A 25,396-nucleotide genomic window follows, 5' to 3' on the forward strand; every position below is an offset into this window, starting at 1 on the left:
TGCCAAATTCTAGACAACACTAAGTACCAAAAAATATGGTTAGTGGGATGGGATAGCTTCTGATATTGTGCACACAAAATGCAACAGTCAGAGTCTGATGTTTGGTGTGTGTGTGTGTGTGTGTGTGTACATTTCATGTTTTAAGGACATGAATCATGTTAAGAACACCATAATACTGCAGCAGTGTTATGTTTTGCAGTACATTCAATGAAGCCCTTAAGTTATCCCGAACTTGTTTGGATACGTTTCTTCTGGATGTGAAGGCGAGCTGTTCCTTAATCAGTGTTCATTTGCTAAATATTTGGGAAATGATAGTTGTATTTCTGGATATTGCTGTAGTACTTCTTGCCTTCCACAGATGGAAGAATGTTACTGCTGGTGAGCTGTGGCAGGTACTGCAACTAAATAAAGAATAAACATTGTTAAGCTTCAAAATACACTGAATACACTAAGATTTGCTTAGCATACATTTTTATAGTAATTTAAGAAAAAATAAATAATCTGCAGTTTCCCCTCAATATGCAAATAAAAACTGCATAATGATTGTCAATAAAGTTAACTATGACCTTCCTTCCAGTAGCTTATAAAACTGAAGTTCTACAAACATTCCCATGAGTTAAATTTTCGTTGCCTACATGTGTCTTACTTTGGTCACGCCACCTCTGTATCAGGAAGTGGTCTGAAACACGAACTACAACAGTACTGCCTCACTTGTAGAAGTGAGCCCTCTTTCTAGCATCTATGTAGCTGCTTTCTCCATGCTGGTCTTCCTCTTGCTTTTGTGCACAACCTTTCATTTTATCACTGGTCTGACCCTAATGTGGTTTATATGACTTTGCCTGATGCTTCATAAACTCCTATGCTATCTTAAAAATGTATAGATGTTTTAGAAGATTGATGAGGAAGATTTGTAGCATTTGGTGATTAATTTTAAATATTTTTCTCTAACTTTTACCCTCCACCTACCAATCTGATCTCTATGGTCTTATATCCCCATATTTTAACTAGTATAATGTACCAGTTCTCACTAGTAAAACATTTGGGAGAGTTTCAGATTTCTTATTGATGTTTACTAACTGACTCTGGGACAAGAGTTGCGTACATAGTGTATATTTTTGTATGAAGTTCTGTTTGTAACATATCACTTATTGGTCTCTATGGAAAATTTTTCAAAAAAATGCATTTTGAGAAACCTCACTCTCATTCTATAAAGGATCACTCACAATGTGCAGTATATAAAGATTGAAACAATAATAATTTCATGAACTTTAATCATACTTTGACTTAGGAATGAGGTCCATTCCCGTCATGGTATTAGAAACCCAAAAGACTTGCAGAAATTAATAATGGAGTATACAGTCAGATCAAGGTTGGAGAACATTGTAGGATCCATATGGACTGTGCATAACCATTGTTGACTTCTAGAAAACTAAAGCTAGATAATACCCTTAATGTGACATGTCCTAAATAAGAGGTAATATAGCATGATTCCAAAAGACTTACAATAAGGAGTAGCCTATCAACAGTCTGTTACCTGTGCTTGACTGATGACAACAAAATCCACAGGGTGGGTGGATATTTAAGGCATGTGTTTTCAATATGACTTTAGTATTGTAGCATATCAGACTTTGTACTTTTGCTCATAAAGTGCACTACAGAAGTGACAGCTGAGAACACTAGTTTAAACAAACTTAATTCAAACAAGTTTCTTTCTTTGCTGAGGCACAGCAATATATTTGTTTAATAAAGGACTGCCAGATATATACATGCTTAACAGCTACTCCATTTGTCAGCATTTATGTTGAAGTTCTTGTACTGCTTCTGACTTAGACCACAATCCAAGTACACCCTACTCTAATGCATGGGAAGCTTATGTAAACCATGAACTGACCCTATTGGTTATCTGACGTTATTATGTGAATTAGGACTGGAAAGGAATTAAATGTTCATAGGTAGGTACTAGGCTATCTGCCCAAAGGCATTTATAAGCCTAGCCAGAATGTGTTGGCTTTCGCTGCCTCCTTAGATTAGTTCCCTGTGCCTCTGTCCAGCACAGCCACTGAAGTGATCCCCGGGGTAAACTTTCTATTTCCCATCCACTCATCAAGGTTTCTCCTGAAGAGTGTTAGTGAGGAGCTCTGCCTAATGTAGATTGGAATCTTGTTCCAAAGCATGGGAAGTCTCTGGGACACGAATTGTCAAAGGAAAAACAACTTCAAAAAGATCAACACACGGCAGGTTCAGGTTAAGGCACTTTAATTTTGCAGCAAGGAGACAAAAACATGCTAATACAGAGTTTGTCTAACTAGAATCAGGAAGTGAAGCCATTCTTATACATTTCTTACAAGACATTGCCTACTAAGCTGACGTAATAAATCACAAGTTCTTTCGATATTATTTCATAGCAGCTGTTTGTCCATGATTTTCTGCTGGCATATCAAGTTTACAAAAAAAAAACTTCCTAAGAAAAACAACATGGCCTTGATGACCACCGGTCAGATACAACTTCTCACTATGCAATGTTACAATTCAAGGTACTATGGCTAATTCAAGCACAAAGCAAGTACAGATTGTAGTTCATTTCTTCAAACAGTCTTTGTTCAACTGTATCTATCTTTTTTGCAGCTGTGCATGTTCTTATAACACGAACAGAGCTGATTGTTCAAGATCAGTAATATTATAGAAAATAGTATTGTTCTATTCATTATTTTCCTGACCTAGCAGATAATCACCTGCTTCTCAGTAAATTTCCAAAAAGCATAAACATGAATTTTGCTGTGCTAGCAAATACTAGGTCAGAGAGCATCTTGCAGTTTCAGAAAGCATATTGCAGTTTGAAAAGCATCTTGTAGTTTCATACAAAACTAAGCTGTACATAAAATAGAATGAAATGTGTTAACCCTTTTAGCTTCTAATAAGCACTAAACATATACATTAATATACATTTTTCTAACATTTCTCCCCTGTTAATACTTTTTATTCTATTTTCAAAAGCATAAACAGTTTGCTTCTTCTCCTAACCTCTTCCATTCAGAATTTGCAGTTAAGAGAGTCATTCAGTTTAAACTTATGAAAGTGTTTCATTTTTCAACAGTTCTTCAATTTCAGTACTTTGATACAAAGTCTCAGAAACTGACATGTCTATAAAATCTTTAATTAATCTTTTCATGCAGGGAATACCACAACAAACACACACTCTTAACAGGAGTAATCCCACACAAATGGCAATCAGGATGTTCATTAGAATGCTAACCCACCCCCCAAACAAATTCTGGAAAAAATCTGTCAGTGGGTTTGGGCCTGGTCATGGCCGATGCTGAATCACCTCAAGATGGTCATTTAGCTCATGCTGTTTGTCAGGAATATACGAACAGCACTCCTCTTTTATTAAAGGGCACGTACCACCTTTCGCCGCTAGGGTGAAGTCGAGAGCCATGCGGTTTTGAAGCACCACAGTTCTCATAGCGTTCAGTTCATCAGTTACTAATTTGAGAGCAGAAAAAGTTGCATTGCTCATTACTTCGAGAAGTTTGGACAGTTTTCTCAGCTCCCAAATCGATTTCACTGTGCCATATGCAGGGGCTATACCTGCCCACGATATAATAGTGTCACTCAAGTCCATGTGTGTCAGTTTATCTTTGTTTTTTACGGAGTTATGGTTTCTCCAGCCTGCTTCAATTCGTCCCATTGGATTCTCAGGTCTCTTGATTGGATTTCCAGGTTTCTTGGTGACCTCTCTGACATTTTGAATTCTTCCCTGAGGCAAAACTGCAGTGTGCCGTATGGCCAGAACCAGGTAACCCAAAAAACACCTGCCGGACCAATTCTCAGGTAACCATTTGTATGCCTTTTTCCCCACACACAAAATAACAATTCTCTACTTTAGTATTAATATATACTTGCTCTGCATGAAACATTTTCTTATCAATGATAGATAGTTGTTTAAAAAGAACAGGATTATGTTGTACTTCGTCAACCGTTTTGTGCATTGATTCAAAATATGAGTCATAGTTTGTATCACAAATATATCCTGCATTATTAGCTTTGGTATAACACTTGTAAGGAACAGTCACATTACAATTGCTCCAACCCACCTGAACAGTATAATGTTTGTACAAACATACAATTCCCTTTTGTGTAACAGGCAGGTACAATGCTATTTTGTCTTGTGATTTCACAGTCGTAGTATCAAAAATCAAATTTTCCCAGGTCTTATTGACCCCTAGGGGAACAGCAGTCATTAACAATCCCCCGTATGCTGTTGGTATAGCTGTGCAAATCCAGCAATTCGAAACATTAAAAGTTTCAGCATACACATATTTAATTGCTTGGTAAGTGTTAAAGTTCGGATGCCAGTCTATGAGTAATGCATCTCATTTATTCAGTTCAGCTTGTGTGGCTGGAAAAAGGAAAGGCCACAGCAAAAAGATTAATGTTATCAGTATAGTTAACAGAATGATCATGCAATACTTCTGAGGTTGCTCTGTATTTCTATTTGCTCCATATCTAGTCATTTTGTTCTTGTGTAACAGTAACAAGTTTTTTGTCCAGTTCAAAGTTTTTAACCAATTTACAGTGTGTCAGATGAATCCAGGACGCTCACTCTGCGATCTTGACTGCAGTGGGTGTTGACAGTAGCACTTGGTATGGCCCTTCCCACTTCGGTGATGTCCAATTTTTTCTCTTGATGACTTTCACCCAGACCCACGTGCCTGGGACCACTGCTGCTTCCGATGGTCTGGTTTGTTCTTTATCTGAAACAGAATTTAACTGCAAAAGTTGTTTATTTCTTAAAAGTCTTCTCATATATTCTGCGAGTGAACTGTCGGCCTCCTGGTCTGCAGGCATGAGAGGTTTCCACTGATGCATATAGTATTCCCTCCCAAATAATTTTTCAAAAGGAGTTAACCTCTTTGCATTCGGAACAGTTCTCATGCTCAACAAGGCCAGAGGCAGGCAGTACACCCAATTCTTTTGTGTCTCACTAATTAACATCCTAAGTTTATTTTTCAAAACCCCATTATGCCTTTCTACTAGTCCTGCGGATTGTGGATGGTATGCACAATGGTTCTTTAAGGAAATTCCGAAATATCAGCTCAACTGTTGTATAGTTTGATTTACAAAGTGTGTGCCATTGTCACTGTAGATCTTTTCCGGTATGCTAAATCTAGGAATAATTTCTTTAACACGGACTTTTGCAACAGTAGCTGCATCTGGATTTTTGGTCGGAAAAGCTTCCACCCAGTTGGAAAACATATCTATAATGACAAGACAATACTTCTTATTTTCGCATTTGTTCAGTTCTATGAAATCCATACAGATAGTATGGAACGGGTACGGTGGTGCAGGGAAACTCCCTTGCTTAGGCTTCAACGCCCCTTGTGCATGATGCTTGTTACAAACATGGCATGCCGCACAAAATTTTTTTGTGTAGTTTGTAAATCCATATGCTGTGAACACTCGATTCACTAACTGTAGCATCCCCCCTGTTGAGACATGGCACTGCCCATGGCTCAACAAAGCTGCATATCTAAACAAATTAGACAGCAAAATCGGTTTTCCTTCTTTGGAGATGTACAGCCCTTTCTCAAGAATTGCTCCTTGTTTTATCCATTTTTTTTTCTACTTTCATAGTAAGTGTCTGCATTGTTTTCAACATTTCTAAATCTAAAATCTCAGAAGGTTGTAATTCCTCACTCAAAAGAAATATTTCTGAAGCTGAAGCTGCCTGCTTTGCAGCTGTATCAGCTCTCGCATTACCTTTTGAAATCCTATCCTGTTGCTTGGTATGAGCTACACATTTACAAATAGCTACTTTCTGAGGTAACTGAATAGATTCTAACAAATCTAAAATAAACTGTGCATGATTAATCGGTTTACCAGTAGATGTTTTCATTCCTCTATTCTTCCACTGTTGCGCAAAAACATGTACAGTAGAAAAAGCGTACTGGCTGTCAGTAAAAATGTTCACACATTTACCCTTTGCCAAGGTACATGCCCTTGTCAAGGCAATCAATTCTGCTGCTTGTGCAGATAACTTGTGTGGTAAAGACTTTGTTTGTAAAAATCTCAGTATCGGAAACTACTGCATACCCCACTAGGTTCTGCCCTGTAGGACCCCTTCTGCATGAGCTGTCCACGTAATATGTCACCTCGGCATCATCCAAGGGAACGTCCGTTAGATCTTTTCTAGGCAGTGTCTTTTGCTTGATCTCCTGCAGGCCACTGTGTGGTGTGCCATCTGCAGGGGTCGGGAGCAAGTTAGACGGGTTCAAAGTTGTACATCGTTCAATTGTCATATGAGGTTGGCTCAACAGTATAGTCGTACAGGAAAGATGTCTATCAGGAGAAAGATATTCTACTTTTTCTTGCAGTAAAATAATTGCGACTGCATGAGGCACTTTCAATGTGAGAGGGTGGAACAACACTACTGAGGCCGAAGCCTGTACTGCCATTGCAGCTGTGACTACTGCTTGTACACAGTGGGGCAGGGATCGCATCACTGGGTCCAGCTGTGATGAATAGTAAGCTATGGGGCGTTGCTTGTCCCCATGTTGCTGCATTAACACTGATGTCATATAACCTTGCTTACAATCTACAGTTTGGAAAAAATGTTTATGATAGTCTGGTAATCCTAAAACTAATGAGGATGCTATCAATTGTTTTAGTTTGCAGAAAGTCGATTCTGCTTCTGGTGTCCATTGTAATAAATCTTGTGCTGCCATAGGCTTCTTGTATATCAAGTTGGTCAGTGGAGCAGACACCAAGGCATAGTTTGGAATCCAACTCCAACAGAAATTAGTCGTACCCAGGAAGGACATCATTTCCTTCTTGGTAGTCGGTTTGGGTGCATGTAAAATTGCTATTTTCCTATCTTCATCTAATGTTCTGCCTTCTTTGGATATTACATATCCCAGGTATTTAACCTGCTTTCTCCAAAGCTGCAACTTGTTTTTGTTTACTTTATGTCCTTGAGTGGCTAGAAATTGTAGTAATGCTATGGTATCTTCTCTGCATTCTTGCTGGGTGGGGGCTGCCAGCAGGATGCCGTCTACATAAAGTAAAATCTGACTGCCTCTTGGTGGGCTAAATCTCGCCAAGTTGTTTGCCATCTCTTGTGAGAATATTGCTGGACTTTCACAATATCCCTGTGGTAGTCACGTGTATGTATACCTTTTCCCTTGAAATGTGAATGCAAACCAATGTTGGCTGTCAGGATGTATCGGTATCGAAAAGAACGCATTGCTAATATCTACCACAGAAAAATACTTCTGTTGAGGCTTCAAATCATTCAATAGGGTGTGTGGATATGGCACCTTAGGTGCTCTAGGTATTACTGCGTCATTTACAGCTTGTAAATCTTGGACCATACACCATTCTCCGTTTGCTTTCCTGACAGGAAATAAGGGTGTGTTACATGGTGAAATCGGGAGATTCTACCAGTACTCCTTCCTTAAGTAAAGCTGCTATTATAGGTTTGATTCCTACTTCTGCATCTTTCCTTAATGGATACTGTCTCTTCTGTGGTCTAAATGCTGATTTTGGTGTGATAGTAACTGGTCCTGCTGTACAAATTAGTCCTACATCTGATTTTCCTGTTGACCAGAGAGTTTCTGGTATGCTCCATGAGGCATTTTCTTCCGCTTCTAGTAAGAGTGCTAATCAGCTGTCCTCGCTAGACTGCAAGTGTACAGCTGGGTGTGTCTGTGTTATCCCATTTTAACCTCTGCTTCTGTACTCCCTGTTCTGACAACTCTAACTCCGTCTGTTTTTCCCACTTTGTGACTTTTTCTCCTAGGTCTGCCCATTTCACATTCTTGTCCTTAGTCAAACTAACATGTGGTAATCAATTAGATTTATAGAGTGCAAAGAATTCCTGGGGCAATGAATAGCTAACTACACTGTTCCCTTCTGTGTCCCAGTACAGATTACGTAATACTAGTCTGTTTGCATGGTTTTTAAACAGTTCTTGCTCATATTCCTTATCAGGTCCTGGTGTGCTACAATAATACAGAGTACAATGCAACAAATGTGTTTATCAGTGTCAAGGGAGGGGGACTTACTGATGGCTACATTCATCAGTTCTTCAGTTACTGCCCCTGGACCAGTCATGACCAAGTCCTGGCTGTACCAATAAAATGTTTCACCCTCCGGTCGCACTACAAAAGTATCCATTTGTCGCTGTGCTTCCATACCCTCCATGGTTGGAACTACTGCTATGTCAAATATCTGCATAAGATCTCTGCCCAAAAGGTTTACCGGGTATTTTGCAGAAACAACAATCTTGCTTTTCTGGGTCATCCCTGAAACAGGGTCAGTAATTGCTATGTTATGGGAGAGTGGCTCCCAATACAGCTGTCCATTAGCTGTTTTCACTAATATGTAATCGAGTGATTCTGAATTTTCTGGTAGTTTGGAAGGATGTATCAGGGTCCGCTATGCCCCTGAGTCACACAGGAATTTTACTTCCCTCCCCTCTACCAGAAGTGTAACTTCCGGTTTTGTGTCTGCTAAATGGAGCTCTAGGCTCAATAATGCTAAGTCTAAAATTTCACTTTCTTCACTATCTGTGATTTCTTGCACTTCCTCTATTTCTTCTATCACATTCTCTACTCCCTCTATCACATTTGCATTTGTCTTTTCTCGGTTACTCCCTTCTAGTGATTCTTGACTATCATATAGTCAGTCCTCACCCTCCTTATCTTCCATGGCTACCTTCTTGTTCTGCTTGCAATCCCTTGCTAAATGTCCCTTTTTTCCGCACTTCATTCCCCCCTTTTCTTTCTCTCTTCAAACTCCTCTGATTGCTTATCAGATTGTTTGTTTCCCTGGGCATTTTTCTTGCCCTTTTTCCCGGACTGTACTATATAAACTTCTGCTCCATCTTCTACGGAAAATACTTGGGCTTTCTTTTTCTTTTTACTGTTAAAATGCCTTTCAGCATGTCTAGCATATTCAAGTAGTGACTGTAATCTACTTGTATGATGGTCTACCATGTGCTTTGTAATAAAGCTGCTTATAGGCAAAATACTGTCTTTTAAAAATGCATTCTTTAGCTGCTGCTCATATGGGGAATCATGTGTTTGGTCTTCAGGTACCTGCATTCCACAATGGTTATTAAAACACTCTAATAATCTAGCATAATATCTATCAACAGTTTCACCTTCTTGTTGGATGCATTGATTAATGCAAGTCCAGTCTGCCCTAGGTTTCCACTTCTCAGAGATTCAGTCTGTTAGACCTTTCACTCTGTTATCCAGTTCTGCGTTGCTATGTGGGAGTGGCTTGTATTCTGCATCATGGGGATTCCAGTTGCCACTGATCATGTGCCAATCTGGACCTACGATTTGTCTAACTACTTTTTCTACTTCTTCTCCATTTAAATGATAACTTAACCTCATACCCTGTAAGTCTTCTAAGAATTTTCTAAAATTAACTTTTGGATGGGGAATTCCCTCTGTGGCTTTCCGGATGTCTTCCGGTGTCCACGGTCTATATACTAGCAGAGTTGGGTCCTGCCCTTCCTGTCCTGCCTGAGGATTTGGTACTTCTATGAGCGGACATTTCACTTCTTCACTCATAGCTCGTGAATTTTTGTTCATTTGATATAACTCAGTATCCCCTCTTAAGTTACGTGTTCGAGACCTAGTCTCGAAGGGATCTCTGACAAACGGTCTTGGCTTCGCGGAGATAGCTGGGTATAGCGGAGGTGGACCAGCTTGTCCACTCGCTTCATATTCTGGTAAAGGAAGCGGAGGGGGCGGAGGGGCTGATGCTATTACCAAATTATTGTCTACTTTATCTAGAAACATAGCTTTTGAATTATTACTTTTTTGTTCCCTACGGTTTGTTTCCTCAATCCACCTGTGTGCCTGAGGAATGCCTAATTGACGTTGCTTTTTTACCTGATCTTTTGCGTCGGTTTTAAGCTGTTTGACAAGTTTAATAAGTGAGGATTTTTCTAATTTGCCATCAAATTCATATTTATTAACCCATTTTGTATAGTACCTAACATTGTCGGCACGCTGTAATTGCATATATTTTGCATCTTCAGTTAATGGTGGATCTTGGGAACTTTTTGTGCACTTATTTCCCATATTGTTCTGACTGTTAAAATGTTACGTAACCCTTCTTATCTTTACGTGGTACCACAATTTCTCTTTTTCACAGTTTATCTAGAATAACTGCCTTACCTATTCTGTTTCCCTGATCTATGACAAGACTGCAATCTTCCTGTCCCTGATTTGTACAAGACAAATCTCCTGACAGATGATACAAATCAAGTCCCTGATCTAAAACAGAAAAAAAGGTAAATCTCACCTTACCTGAACCTCCGTGATTGATCGCCTGGTTCGAGGGAAAACCGTTAACTCGTCCTCCAGTCGCAGATCAGAACAGTGGCTGGCCTCTTTTGAACGACAATTCAGTCGGAGGTCTTTCAGAGCAGAAGAACCGATGTGGTCTCTTCCCCGTACGGTTTCATGCCACCTGGCCCATCTGACCTGAGGCGAAGTGAGAGTTTCCGGTCCAAAGGACCAATCTGTCAAAGGAAAAACAACTTCAAAAAGATCAACACACAGCAGGTTCAGGTTAAGGCACTTTAATCTTGCAGCAAGGAGACAAAAACGTGCTAATACAGAGTTTGTCTAACTAGAATCAGGAAGTGAAGCCATTCTTATACATTTCTTACAAGACACTGCCTACTAAGCTGACATAATAAATCACAAGTTCTTTCAATATTATTTCATAGCAGCTGTTTGTCCATGATTTTCTGCTGGCATATCAAGTTTACAAAAAAAAACTTCCTAAGAAAAACAACGTGGCCTTGATGACTACCGGTCAGATACAACTTCTAACTATGCAATGTTACCATTTAAGGTACAATGGCTAATTCAAGCACAAAGCAAGTACAGATTGTAGTTTATTTCTTCAAACAGTCTTTGTTCAACTGTATCTATCTTTTCTGCAGCTGTGCATGTTCTCATAACACGAACAGAGCTGATTGTTCAAGTTCAGTAACATTATAGAAAACAGTATTGTTCTATTCATTATTTTCCTGACCTAGCAGATAATCACCTGCTTCTCAGTAAATTTCCAAAAGGCATAAACATGAATTTTGCTCTGCTAGCAAATACTAGGTCAGAGAGCATCTTGCAGTTTCAGAAAGCATATTGCAGTTTGAAAAGCATCTTGTAGTTTCATACAAAACTAAGCTGTAAATAAAATAGAATGAAATGTGTTAACCCTTTTAGCTTCTAATAAGCACTAAACATATACATTAATATATATTTTTCTAACAGGAATCTATCCCTCCAGCACGTCCTACTTATTGTTGTGGTGATGTTTAGATCCCTTGAGCGTGTGGCTCGAGGGGATATGGTTTTCTTTAGGTGGAGTATGTCCATCAATTCTGGGTTGGACATGGCCTTGTATGTCAGGCAGAGATCACCTCTGAGTAGGCGGTATCTGCATAGGGCATCTGTTTGAGGCCAGTGATCCTCTTGGTGAGGTACGTCTGTGGTCTTTCCAGCTGTTGCAGGTGTCTTGTAAGGTACATCCCAAATGGGGCATTGTACTCTATGATAGGTCTGATGAGTAATGAGTAGAGGGACACAATGACCTCTTTTGATCTGGATGTGAACCCTTTTGTGATTAAGTGGGCCACATAGAAGGATTTTCTAACCCATCTGGCAATGTGACTATCAAAGGAGAGATTACTATCTACTTGGGTCACCAGATCCCTTATTACATCTTCCATATTTAGGGGACTACTACCTATGTGGTAGTTTGTGGGTACTTTTTTTCCAAAGGGGATGACTATGCACTTTTTGGCATTTAGCTTGAGGCCATGATTTTGACACCAGGTATCTGTCTCAGTGAGACCCTTTTGGAGGATGTCTGAGTCAGCTGGTGAGTCAATTATAGCTCCTAGTTTGCAGTCGTCTGTGAACTTGGTCAGCCATAGTCCTCCTGTGCATCTGAGAAGTATATGCCGAACAGGAGGGGTCCAAGGACTGAGCCCTGGGGAACACCACTTGTAACTGATTTAGAGTTGGACCTAGCTCCCGCAACTCTCACCATGTGGGTTCTGTCTGTGAGCCAGTTGGCAACCCATCTTGTGACATAGGGGTTTATGTTCAGGCTGGTGAGCTTGTCTATACTACCAGAATGGGGAATGGTGTTGAAGGCCTTTGCGAGGTCTAGGTAGGCTGTTAGTACCACCTTTCCCTCGTCTATAGCTTTGGTAACTGTCTCAAAGAAGTCATCAGGTTTAGGAGGCATGATCTGCCCTTAACAAAGCTGAACTGGGTAGGTCCAGTGTTTGGAGGTTCCCAATGTCTCTGTTAATGAGTTCCATGATGATGCACTCCATAGCCTTGCAGACCAAGCTAGTCAGGCTTATAGGGCGATAGTTTCCAGGGTCTGTTGTGGCTCCACCTTTGTGGAGCAAAATAACCGTTGCTGTGTGCCACTCTGAGTACGTAGCCTGTGGACAGGCTGAGTTTGAACAGGGTGTTTAGTTGAGGGGTTAGTTCGTCTTTGAGCTCATGTAGGATGCAGCCTGGGACACCGTCCGGTCCCACTGATGCTGCGTTTCTGGCTTTGGAGAGGGCTGTTTTAACCTGTCTGTGATTTCATGGCCTTTACATTTTTCTGGTACGGTTATGGGCCCTTTTGGGGGTGAGAGGTGGGGGTGAAGTTTGCACTGAATCTGTCAATCAGGATGTTGGCTATATTGGTCAGTTCAGTGTATTTTGTGCCATTCTGCACTAACTCCAAGCAGATCTGAGCATTGCCACTTAGATTCTTGACATAGCTAAAGAATGCCTTGTGGTTATCGTTGGAGTCCTTGGCAATTTTTCTTTCGAAGCTAGCCTTGGATGATTTTATGAGGGATCATAGATTCTTGCTGATACTGATCAGGGATGTCTTCCCTTCTTGGGATTTTACTCTTTTCTGTACTAGTTTCCTCCTTCTACTGTATAGATTGTTTATGACAGGGGTCCACCAGATTGGTTTCCTTTTCTTGGAGGAGTGAGTCTTGGTTTTGCTTGGGATAGCACGGTCCATGCATTCTTGTAGGTGCCCGTAGAATGCATTAGTAAAGGATTTTGCAGCTTGGACAGAGTTATCCTTTAGGATGTGGGCTTTGAAACTTTCCACCTCAGTCTTAAGTAACGTGAAGTTTGCTTTTGAAAAGTTTTTCACGGTGGTTTCCTTGACCGGGGGTAGGAATGGAATGTGGATATCCAGAGTGATTTGTTTATGGTCAGATCTAACCAGAGAGGGGTTGACCTCCGGTGACCACCTATGTTGCTGATGACAAGGTCCAATATGTTGTCACCTCTGGTGGGAGTGTCGACCAGTTGATCCAGGGCGTTTGAGATTATAAATTCTAGGAAATGTTGGGCAAGGGAGTTAGTACTTGAGTAGTTCTCCTAGTTAATGTTTGGGTAATTGAAATCACCCTATATTAGGGTGTTTGGTAGGACCTTTTTGTTTTCAGTGTTTCTAGAAACATGGAATGGGGGTTCTGGGACATGGTGGGTGATCTGTAGCAAGCTACAATTTGAATTGCAGTTTTGCCCGTTGTTAGTTGCACGTGGATGATTTCTGAAGCATCGGGCTGTGCCACTAACCTGGAAGTGTGGGTATCCTTGATGAATATGGATACGCCCCCACCTTTTGTATTTCAGTCTGGGTTCTGTGGCCGAAATGTATGGTATGAGTTGTAGCCTGGTAGTGCTGGGGTGATCTCTGGAGCCTTAAACCAGGTTTCTGTTACTACACATATATCGATTTTCTCCATACTGAGGAGTGCCTCGAGTGCATGCATTTTGAAGTTTAGACTTCTGGCATTGAGTAGCATTACCCTCAGTTTTTTGTTACTTGTGCTATTTACGGCGGTGGGTTTGTCTTTTGAGCCTTGCCTAAAAAAGGCACTATGGGGGTGGCAAGAACCTTGGCCAGTATTCGAAAGCCTAAGGGTGACAGGTGCAAGCTGTCTCTAGCGAAGCAGCGTCGCTTGTCGAGCATGTCATCCCAACTACAGCTTACTAGTTATATATCTGACCATGCACTGCTCAGGATGCTACTAAACAGCAGGCATAAAGAGTAAGAACTGCAAAGATGGTGGTGGGATGGAACAAAATGGAAGGACATCAAGGACTTGGAGCAATTATTGATAAAAACAGAAGTCAATACTGAGATCAGATAAAAGCAGCAGTACTGGGTGGGTAGTGATATATATATATATATATATATATATATATATATATATATATATATATATATATATATATATATATATATATATATATATACACATATATATATATATATATATATATATATATACATATATATATATATATATATATATATATAAATAAAGATGGGGCAAGGTATGGGACATAGCTATAATGTGTTTTGTGTCATGAAGTGCATATTTATTTTAGAAATCTGTTTGAATATAGATTTCATGGTACTCAGTGGTATGTATAGAGCTTCTGATTAATTTGCTCACTCTCTTGATATCCCATTGTGGAAGATAACTGGTGAAATAGCTTGGGAAGGGAAAATATAAGGAGAAGAAGTAGTACACACATTCTGATTAATAATTTGGCTCAGCATTTACAAAAGAAGCAAAAGCAGAAGGGAGGCTGTCAGTCTGTGAAGACAGGACAGGGGTAGGGTGAGGCTGTACAAATGAAGAGATAGAAGTTAAGGAGGTGGAAAGGACAATGAGAAGCCTAAAGCATAAAGCATGATGACCTGGTGGGATCCTAATTAAGATATAAAAAAGGGGCTGTAGAAGTTTTGATTGCACCTATTATGGAACTATTTAATAGATCTTAGGGAAGGGGTAGTCCTATTGATTAGAAGAAGCTTATGTGTTTTCCCATTTACAAAGGTAAAACAAAACACTAAGGAAGAATTCACTAGTCACCAAGTGTGTCTATTGGTTAGCATACCTCTCAACCTCTTACCACAAACCTTTTAGACAAAGCCAAAAATAATGGGAAGGGGTGGGGGGCAAAGGACCAAGATCAGGGATAGATTTTAAATAGTGTTCCTATCTAGTTAGAAAGTTATAACACATTTTGCATCGCCATGCATTTTCTGAAGGATATGAATTCTGAAACTCAAATGTCTGTCATTATTTAATGACTGCAATCCTAAATTATTTACCAGAAAATTACACATTTTATGAGGAACAGACCAAAACTTTAAGGCAAAATCTGGACATTCTGCAAAATTCTGAACATTTGAGAGGTATGATGGTTGGAAAAACTGACAAAAGCTGAACTCAAGGCTTATAATTTCTGTGACAAAATAGGTTGCTCAGTGAATTTCATCAAGGATCAACAGTAAGCAGAGTCTTTCGATGTAACCTGACCAGGTTTTATGACTAAAAGTCTAGAGCAGCAGACAAAAGTAACTCTGTGGAGATTACCCTGATAGAGGAAGAAAGTGCAAGCATGATGAGCCATAATCAGCAGATAAAGGGAATATACTTTAATCCTGACATGAGGAGGTGCATCTTCACAGAAAAGGTAGTTGACAGGTGGAATACATTACAATAGGTTGTAGACTAAGATAAAAAAGGCTTTAAAAGCAGTTTGAACTCGAGGAGGGGAGGTATGGAAGCAAGAGTAATCAAGCACCAATGCTTGCATTCCTCCACATCATCCTTGTTGTCAAGACTTCAAATATGCCTGCCCTAGCCATACCTTAAAACTAAAGACTGTATTTATATCTTTTAAATTCTCTTCCTTCAAGTGATTTCAAGCACCTTACTAGCTCTCCTTTGAAAAGTGTGTCATTTTATTTACGAGTATACTTGTTATAGTCCTTAGTTTTACACTTAGCCCACCCACTAATTGTATTAATTCTTTTAACTAATATAAGCTTCCCTTGCCATTTTATTACTGCTGTAGTGACTGAAGATCTTGTTACTGTTATCCCTACTAACTTACAAAAGTGGTATACTCAGACACTTCAGTTTTCCACATATATGCCCTTCTCCACATTCACTATCCATTTAAATAAGCCTTTTCTGAGCATCCAACTTCATTACTAAAATCCACAATGAAACATGAAGCTTCAGATGAGGTACAGCATGGATTTTATATAAAGGTATGATCAGTCCCCAAATCCTACTGGTCTGTGAATTTCATTCTATCGAAGTGTACAAGAGAGTAGACTTGACCAACTGGCTAACAGAACTAATATTGCTTAACTTTAGTTACTGCACTTGTGAAAAGGGTGGAGCATAACTCATCTTGCTATCCAGAATGATTTTGTTTTTTTTTTAAATATGATAAAAGCCCATTAAGAACGACTGCCTCTTTCCTGAGATGATCCTGAATGGCAGTTTGGTTAAGTAACTTGCCCAGTCACTAACTTTACAACTGCTACGTGATGTTTCACAGATTCCATTGTAATATTGCTAAAACTTGGATGTATACAGGGTGTTTTTAATATTTATTTATTAAGTCTTCAAACACAATTACTTAAATGATGATAAATTACTCAGTTAGTTGAAAACACCACCATAAAATATATCCCTTCTAGCTAAGATGAAAAGAAATTGGGTATTTATTAATTTATATATGCTGTGGTATGTCAACACAGTGGGACAAATGCACAAAGCATGGGCATGTCTGAGCACGTCTGGCTAGTCCTCCTTTTCTATGTTGAAAACACAGCAAAGTGAGTTCTACATTGTACCTAGACATGCTTATGAATTGCTGTTTACCAGGGGAACTTTTCTCCCAGTCTCTGCTAAAACAGGTCTATTGCCTAGTCAGACTTTTTTGATAAATAAATGCAAATAAATTCACCTCTCTCTAGACTAGTGTGTATTATTTACATAGTTTTATAGGACAGCAGTTATGCTAAACTCAGTCTAATGGCTGCAAGGCTGTCCCTTGCATATAAACAAGTTTTAAGGTGTATGAAAAGAGGAGAGAAAATAAAGATACACAAGTACTGTTTGAATAAAGAATCAAGACTATTTAATGTGTATCTTTGCAGTGAGGGAACACATCAGAAACTGTTCTAGGAACCAATCTAAATGGAATTATGTGTACAAACAATTTAGATTAGAACCTTTTTAAAGTTTTTAGCTTTTGGTAGTTAAGCCCTGTGTTTAAGCAGGTTTCTGCTTGTCTGTACAGAGCTGAACTGAGGTGGGCTACCAGCCACAACTCTGAGCTGCGATACCAGGCAACTAGAGTCTTCTAAGCTTCCCAAAAACCATAAGTTGCCTGTTTTTTTTTTGCTTAATTATACTATTTACTGCACTTTTGTCTGCTGCCTACTTTAATACTGTATTTAAATGTGTACTAAACTGCACTTTTGTACTGCAATTGTCTGCCTTATTGTGCCTGTTAAATCATATTTTATTGCTGTTTTCACTGTTTGCAAAGCTATCTTTGCTATTTTCATTGTTTGCTAAGTATTTGCTGGTACCTTTCACTGTTGCAAAGCAATCTGTTCTGCCTGTTCTGGTTTTCCCACCAGTGTTTAAATAACCAATTTGTTTGTTGTTTAAACCATTCTTTAGAGTCTCCTTGCTGTCTTTCTTCTGTTTAAAATGTTTATAGTGCCTCACTGTTATTTTTCTACTATGTTAAACGATCACTAGTGTTTCCTGCCAAAAATAGGGTAGCTAGTAGCTGTAGGATAGTCCAGATACAGGTTTGCTGCATCTGGGTCTGTTTGTAGTGGCTGTTTGTTCTGAGCACATTTTCCAGGCCATCTTTGATTGAAAAGGGCCCTTCTGCACTCTGGTGAGGGAAGTGTGCTGACTGGAACCTGTCTGGTGAAGGGTGGTTGGTCTAGGGCTTGGAGTAAGCATCCTCATTGGTCCTTTTGAACCTTTTTAAAGTTTTTTTTCAAGTTTTTATCTTCTGGTATTTAAGTCCTGTGCTTGAGCAGGTTTCTGCTTGTTTGTTTGTCGTGCAGCATTGTGCACTGTCGCGTAATTGTGTGCCATAGCCGGACAGATGAAGTCGACAATTTTTTCCTTAGATACAGCTGTAGCACATTAGTGTAGTCCTCATCCTTAGTACTTTTCCACTCAAAGAAATACTGCTAGTGAGCTGTGACCTATTAAACCACCAGCAAAAAAAAAAAAAAAAAAAAACGGCAAAAATATCCATCCACTGAGCACCTTCTTGATCAGGTGAAGTAATGCACAAAAAACCAAAGATAAGCAAAGAATAATCCACGACCTTGAAGAAAGGAACCGGAACTCTGCTAAAGTCCAAAAGGCTGACCTTGAAGAAAGGAACCGGAACTCTGCTAAAGTCCAAAAGGCTTTTGGACTTTAGTCCAGTTTTGTTCGTAAAAGAGGGGCTAATTTAAAGGAATTATTTGAAAGAAATCAAAGAAAAAAGCTGAAGGTAAAACAACCAAGGCTGGGCACATTCAAATGTGGTGCCTGTGCCCAATGTCATGCCATATCCAAAGAAACAGCACCATACCTCCCGTCTAGGAACTACAAGATACACCCCACTGGATTTTACACCTGTGCCTCTAGAGGGGTTGTATACTTGGGGATGTGCACCAACTGTCAAAGTTTCTATGTGGGCAAAACTGAGAGGGAATTAAGAAAACGTATCTACGAGCATCTTTATGACATGACCAGGAAGAAGGAAACCAACGCCTTCTACAAACACTCACTCTCCTGCCCAGAACCCAAAATCCAGTTTCTAGTCCTGGAACAGGTTGAGCCAGATGCAAGAGGTGGTGACTGGGAATCCACCTTGGGCTACCGTGAACTATTATGGCAGTTGAGACTGAATGCAGGGAAGCCACCAGGTCTGAATGGGACGATCAGCATTAAACCGGTCCTCAAGCTTAGGAGGGCTAGGTTATAACTCTCACACTTGACCCCTTCATACCATAGCATCTCCACACAGCACACTAAATTATTGAACATCCACGGTTATAGGACTCCGACTAATAAATCAAATTCTATATGAAATGTTATATGGAAGGGCATTAAAAATATCTCATGCATATTTTATTGCATGTTTTTATCAGTGTAAAGTAATAAAGAAAAAAAAATTTAACAATTCACTGACAATCTAAACACATTTTTAAGCATATTCTTCAACAATCTACAACCTCAATCAGACTTCAGACTTTTATGTTCTGAAACCTAGGAAACTGGCATTTTAAAATGTTTTTTATGGTTAGTCATTTTTATTTAAGTGCACATGTTATTGCAAACATTTCATTTTTTGAGTTGATATAATGATTAACTTTTTTAACACCCAACTTTAAAGCACCAGAGTACCTTGGTACTAGATTTCACTAATTAATTAATTGTATAATTGCCAGGCTATTTAATGGAGGTTACTGCACACTGCAATTTGTTTTCACTTGATAAAGCTCAGGATTGCCTGAGCGAAAGCGCTTGTGTGATTTTATCTGTGACTTTTGGAATACTTCAGAAACAAAAATACAGCCTTTTGTGTGATTTTATCTGTGACTTTTGGAATACTTCAGAAATAAAAATACAGCCTTTTGGACTTTAGCAGAGTTCCGGTTCCTTTCTTCAAGGTCGTGGATTATTCTTTACCTTCTTGATCAGTCCAGAAGAGCTCCTCCTCTTTCTGATAACAGTTCCTCAACCTAGCATCATGGACAGTTGGACTACTCTTGTTTCTCCTGCCAAACTTGTTGACTTGGGTCTCTTGAAGCAGTGTACCAACTGCCTCATGTACACTAACAACCCTCTGCTAATAGCTCACTCAAGAGTAACAGTGTGAGAGAGGTATCTATACCAAGTATCTTGAATCCCTCCCTGCTCTCTCACACTCAAAAGAGGTTGTCAACCCACCCACCACTACTCATGCACATAGTATGAATCAACCACAAAAATCAACATACGTGGAAGTTCTCTCAAAAAGCTTACTGATTCTTCCAAACTATATTTATATTAATCAACTTAATATAACTAAACTAAATAACTAAATATTTTATTATTAATTTTTTATATATATATATATATATATATATATATAAAATTAATAATAATTATATAGTATATTATAGTATATAGTATATATATATATATATATCCATCTATATATATATATATATATATATATATATATATATATATATATATATATATATATATATACACACATATACATACATATATATCTATATATATATCTGTATATATATATATATATATATATACACACATATACATACATATATATCTATATATCTACATATATATATATATATATATATATATATATATATATATTATATATATAGTATATAGTACATATATATATATATATATATATATATTAATAATTACATATATATATATATATATATATATATTTAAAAAAATTAATTAATTACTTAATTATATAATTATTATTAATAACTAAATAACTACATTTATATTAATCAACATACGTGGAGGTTCTCTCAAAAGGCTTACCGATTCTTCCAAACTATATTTATATTAAATTTAGACTTCCAAAACACAAGTAACAAAGTTTCCACAGCACTAATGACATACCAGTGTCTCACCTACCAATCCTGTAAGGCTTAACATTCAAAAATCAAATTTTCTTGTCACTGGAGACTTCATAATGAGACACACAGATGTCCCACTCACCAGGTTGGACAAGGAGAAAGTCACGGGCAGCTGCGTGTCCAGTGCCAGGATTCATCAGATCATGCATGCACTCAGGTCTCTCAGTAACAAGTACCATTATGACTCTGTCATAGTTCATTCATGTTGGAATGAATGACCCGAGACATACCTCACTGGCCTATATGAAGAGAGACATGACTGAGCTCTCGAGTATTTGTCCCAGACAGGTATGTCCCTAGCTTTGAGCAGTATACTACCCTCACCTAGAATGATGCCACAGTATAAACAAAAAATGACTGATTTCAATAAATGGCATAGTTTTTGGTGTCATTCAAAGGGGATCCAGTTTCTGTCTGCCAAGAAAGTCATGATCGACAAACCTTGCTGCTTTGCTAGAGAATTTGCAACTGGCACCACTAGGCTTTCAGCTGCCGACAAAGGCTCTTGCCCCCCCCCCCAATAGTGGCTTTTTAGGCAAGGTTTCAAAAACAAACTTACCAACATGAAATTTGTCAATCATAACAAAGTAAGGGTCATGCTGCTAAATGCCAGGGGCTTAAACCAAAAACTGCACACCCTGGAAGCACTTCTATCACTGGAAGATGTAGATGTCTGTGCAGTCACACAAACCCAGTTCAAGGCCTCAAAGAGAACCCCGGCCTTGAACACACCGGTGAATAAGCATTACCTTCTCAAATGAGGTTAGCTCTGTCTATGAAATTATTAAAAAACACTGGCATGTCCTTACATTTGATGAAAGAAACAAAACTATTTTAGGTGAGGCTCCTAAATTTTGTTTTAAGAACAATACTTCTTTGACAAAAATGTTGTGCTATAAACCTGTTCAGAAGAAACCAATGATTACTAATAGAATAGGAACTCACCCTTGTAGAGACTGTAACAGATGTCAGTTTACTGACACTGCTGATAAATTTGAGCATCGTGAGACTAAGCAGGTTTATAAATTCAATTTCTCTGCAAATTGTAAAAGCTATAATCTTGTTTATTTAGCTAGCTGCACTGTTTCTAAAAGTTTTTATGTTGGTAAAACTTACAGAGCTTTGAAAGACCGTGCATGTGAACACATTTATGACGTCTCTAGAAAAGATAAAAGAAATGCACTGTCAAAACATATTTTAGCTGCTGGAAGTATTCATAAGTTTAAGTTTATTGTGCTACAACTTTTTAATGTCAGCATTACAGGTGGTGATGTCAGCATTAAAACAGAATGTATTGAAACTAAATGGGCTTTAAAATTACAAAGTGACACAGGGAAAGGTTTAAATGAATATGTTCCTTTAAGATCACTGCGTAGGTCATGTGACCTAATGAGGTAGACCTGAAACTGTGTGTATTTAATCAGCATTCTATGCCTGTTTTATTAGATCTGAAAAAGCACCTAGATAGGTGTGAAAGTGCTCATCTTTTTCTTGTATGTTTTGACATTTTTATGCTGTTTTAGTCAACATTTTTATGCTGTTTTGTTAAACTTTGGAACTGCAGCTTCATTGGTTTCAGTCGTGTTGACTGGTTATTTTTCTACTTAGATTGTTTGACTTGTGTTTAACCAGTCTTCACCCGCCTTCTTTGGTTTGCCTTTATCACAAACCTTGCCTCAAACTTCCACCCACTATACATATCTGAAGAGCAGGTTTTTAAAGCCTTGTCCAAGGCAAGAAACACAGCCTCTACTGGACCAGATGGAATACCAGGCTGTCTTCTAAACAGGCTAAAATATGAACTAACATTACCATTAAGTACCCTTTTCAATCATAGCCTAACCACATGCTTTGTTCCTGTGGAATGGAAAACAGCAACAGTTGTTCCCTTCCACAAAGGTGGCCTGGTAACAGACCCGGGGAATTGCAGACTCATAAGCTTGACCAGCCTCATCTGTAAAGCTATGTAATGCATCATTGTGGACCTCATAAATAAAGATATATATAGTGACCTCCCAACCCTGTATTCAACCCAATTCGGCTTCATCAAGGGCATGGATTTTTTCAAAAATGTGACCAGGGCAACTAGATGCACAAAGCATACCTAGACTTGGCAAAGGCTTTTTACCTATAATCTTAGCAAATTGAATTTAAACCCCTTTGTTGTAAGATTGGGTTGTCAACTGGCTCATGAACAGGACACACACTATCAAAGTGGGCAAACTCCACATCAACCAGCAGACCTGTCACCAGTGGGGTGCCACAGGGTATCAATGCTGGGCCCCCTGCTGTTTGGTATATACTTCTCAGCAGTTATTGAATCCCCAAATGATGTCAGTATACTCCAGGAGGGTCTTACGCAGACCAAGGACTGGTGTCTTAGTCACTTTCTCAAACTGAATGCAAAGAAATGCATCTTCATTCCCTTTGGCAAAAGCAATGCCCTTCACACTATCAAATTAACAACAATATCTCAAGTACCTATAAAGTGGTAAGGGATCTGGGAGCACAAGTTGAATCTGACCTTACCTTTGACCACCATGTGTCTACTGTAGTAAGGAAGGCTTTCTACTTAGCATACTTGATTAGTAAAGACATCGCCTCGAGAGCAAGGGTGGTTATAACCCCTCTGTACTTGCACTAATCAGGCCCATAACTGAATATAACTCCCCATTCAACATGTACCATACAAAGCACCTGCAGCAATTGGAGTGACCTCAGAGGTTTCTAAAAAAGAAGATCAAGGGACTTCAGCATATGCCTTACACAGACCAACTAAAGTCCCTGTCACTATACTCTGTATCGTATAGACTTCTTAGGGGAGACTTATGCCTGGCTTACACAGCATTCTTATATCCAAACCTAATGAACTTGCTGCACATCCATACATCAAACGGGACTAGAGCTACCCATTCCAGGGACCTAAATATGGGCTGTGACTTAAATAGGACATGCTGGAGGGACGGATTTGTCTCCCAGCAGCTGCTACATCTTTGGAATAAGCTGCCAATTCACTTGAAACAGAGCACCTCTATGACACTGTTCAAAGCAACCTGGACGAGTGGATGAGGCACTGTAAATTCTTACCAGGGATAGCACCCATAACCCTCAAAAACATGGATAGTCATTACTAAATGCAATCCTGGGCATTGTCTAGCATATACACAGTATTACATTGGGATGAAACTGCTAGGCTTGAAATGACCTCCGGGACAATAGCCTAGTAAACTCCTATGATACTATAATATAGGAATATTTTTGCAAAGGGGACTGCTACTGAAGAGTTATTCAGGGAGACTGCAGAAACTGTTCATATAGTATATCAGATGTGATACAAAAGGGTACTTAGCAAACTACAGGCTTCAATACAAGAAATTATAGAATGTTTTATTTACAACTTAACGATTCTATAAAATAAGTACAAATATTTTGAATGCTGATTTGAAATCCTAGCTTGTGTAAGAGATCTCTCACCCAAGTGAGAGATTCCTGACACTTTGAAAAAAGACTCTACAAAGATAAGCAAAACATCTAAATTTGTTAAAATGTGGATACCCTGTAGCCTGCAATGAGCTGTAACTGGAGACAGACACTTGGTAAACACACTTGGTGCAATGGATAGTTCAAAAAGTAAGGCAAAGAACTGATAACGTGTTCCAGACACATGGAAGCTTAAGAAACACCTGAAATCTGGATGAAGAGGGGTGTGATGATAAGCTTCTTTTAAATCTAGTGTTACCAGGAAACTTAAATGAGGAAGAAGAGGTAATAGGTTGTGAAATGGCAGTATTTTGAACTTGAGCACTATCACAAATTGATTTAAGGAAGAAAGAAAGATCCAGAACTAGTCTCCAAGCATCTTCTTTCTCTCTTCGGTATCAAAAATAACCTTGAATAAAAACAGCCCCCCACAACTGCGGTTTCGAGTTCTGGAATTTTCGATCATGTCAGCGTTCGATTAGATAAACTTTCGTTTATCTAATATAGACCCACATGAAATAAATTATCTCTAATGTAGCCCAAATGAAAGATCTCATAGGTTTGGCTTTTATACTTGCAGCATGACATGGGAGTAGACAGTGTAGTAAATAGATATTCCATGAGGAATTTCTCATCTCACCTTAATATTATAGAACTTTATGACATAAGCAATGATACATTTATATAAATGAAAACAAACGACATTGACACAGCCCTAGTTGCAAGTATTTTACATCACAGACCGTATTGACACAATTCTAGCTGCAAACATTATACATCACTTATAATCTACCCAACCATTGTTAGTCAAACTACACATCTCATTCAAATCCTGCCTTTTTTAAACCTCATTCCTCCCCCATATGTATTGTTCCCACGGTTCCCATTTTTCCTGTGTAATTTGCTCCTACCCTTTTCTAAATATCCCAATTCCAGTTGCTTTATCTCTGTTACTATATTCACTACTTCTAGTAAAGTTGGTTTAGACTTTGATTTCCATTTTCTAGTAATAACTTTTTTGGCACCCAACATAATTAGACTCAGCAAGGCCTTGCTATGTCTATGCAAGTCTGCTTCTGTATTACAGCTCAGAAAAATAATTTCCCTAGTTACACCAATTTGCTCACCCTGTATCTCTGATAAGGTGATGCAGGTCTGCAGGGAATCTTTAAAGTCTTCCATCTCATTACACTCCCACACAGTATGCTCCAGATTACCTCTTTCTACCCCATCACACCTCCAACATTTGCTGTCTTCCTCAGAAAAAAATTATCTGGAGTCTATTTGGGGTATAAAATATCTATGTAAATATTTCCAAGCAAAAATCCTAAAT

At 38.8% G+C, this 25,396-nt stretch overlaps 1 protein-coding gene across 4 annotated transcripts in view; it reads right to left on the reverse strand.

Annotated features, from left to right (window-relative positions):
- Nucleotides 1-293: 293 nt before the first annotated feature.
- CDKL1 (cyclin dependent kinase like 1) overlaps nucleotides 294-25,396 on the reverse strand; it is a 1,528,511-nt gene continuing 1,503,408 nt past the window's right edge. For 2 of the 4 annotated variants that reach the window (XM_044074297.1, XM_044074293.1), the window contains one exon: nucleotides 294-401. In XM_044074297.1, coding sequence (XP_043930232.1) covers nucleotides 294-401 — 108 coding nt within the window. Of the gene's footprint in view, nucleotides 402-13,683; nucleotides 13,699-25,396 lie in introns of all 4 variants that reach the window. The other 2 variants (XM_044074295.1, XM_044074294.1) reach the window with 2 other exon arrangements.

Source organism: Protopterus annectens, chromosome 6.part0, assembly GCF_019279795.1.
Source record: "Protopterus annectens isolate FY-2018-M chromosome 6.part0, PAN1.0, whole genome shotgun sequence".
Classification (NCBI taxonomy): Eukaryota; Metazoa; Chordata; order Ceratodontiformes; family Protopteridae; genus Protopterus; species Protopterus annectens.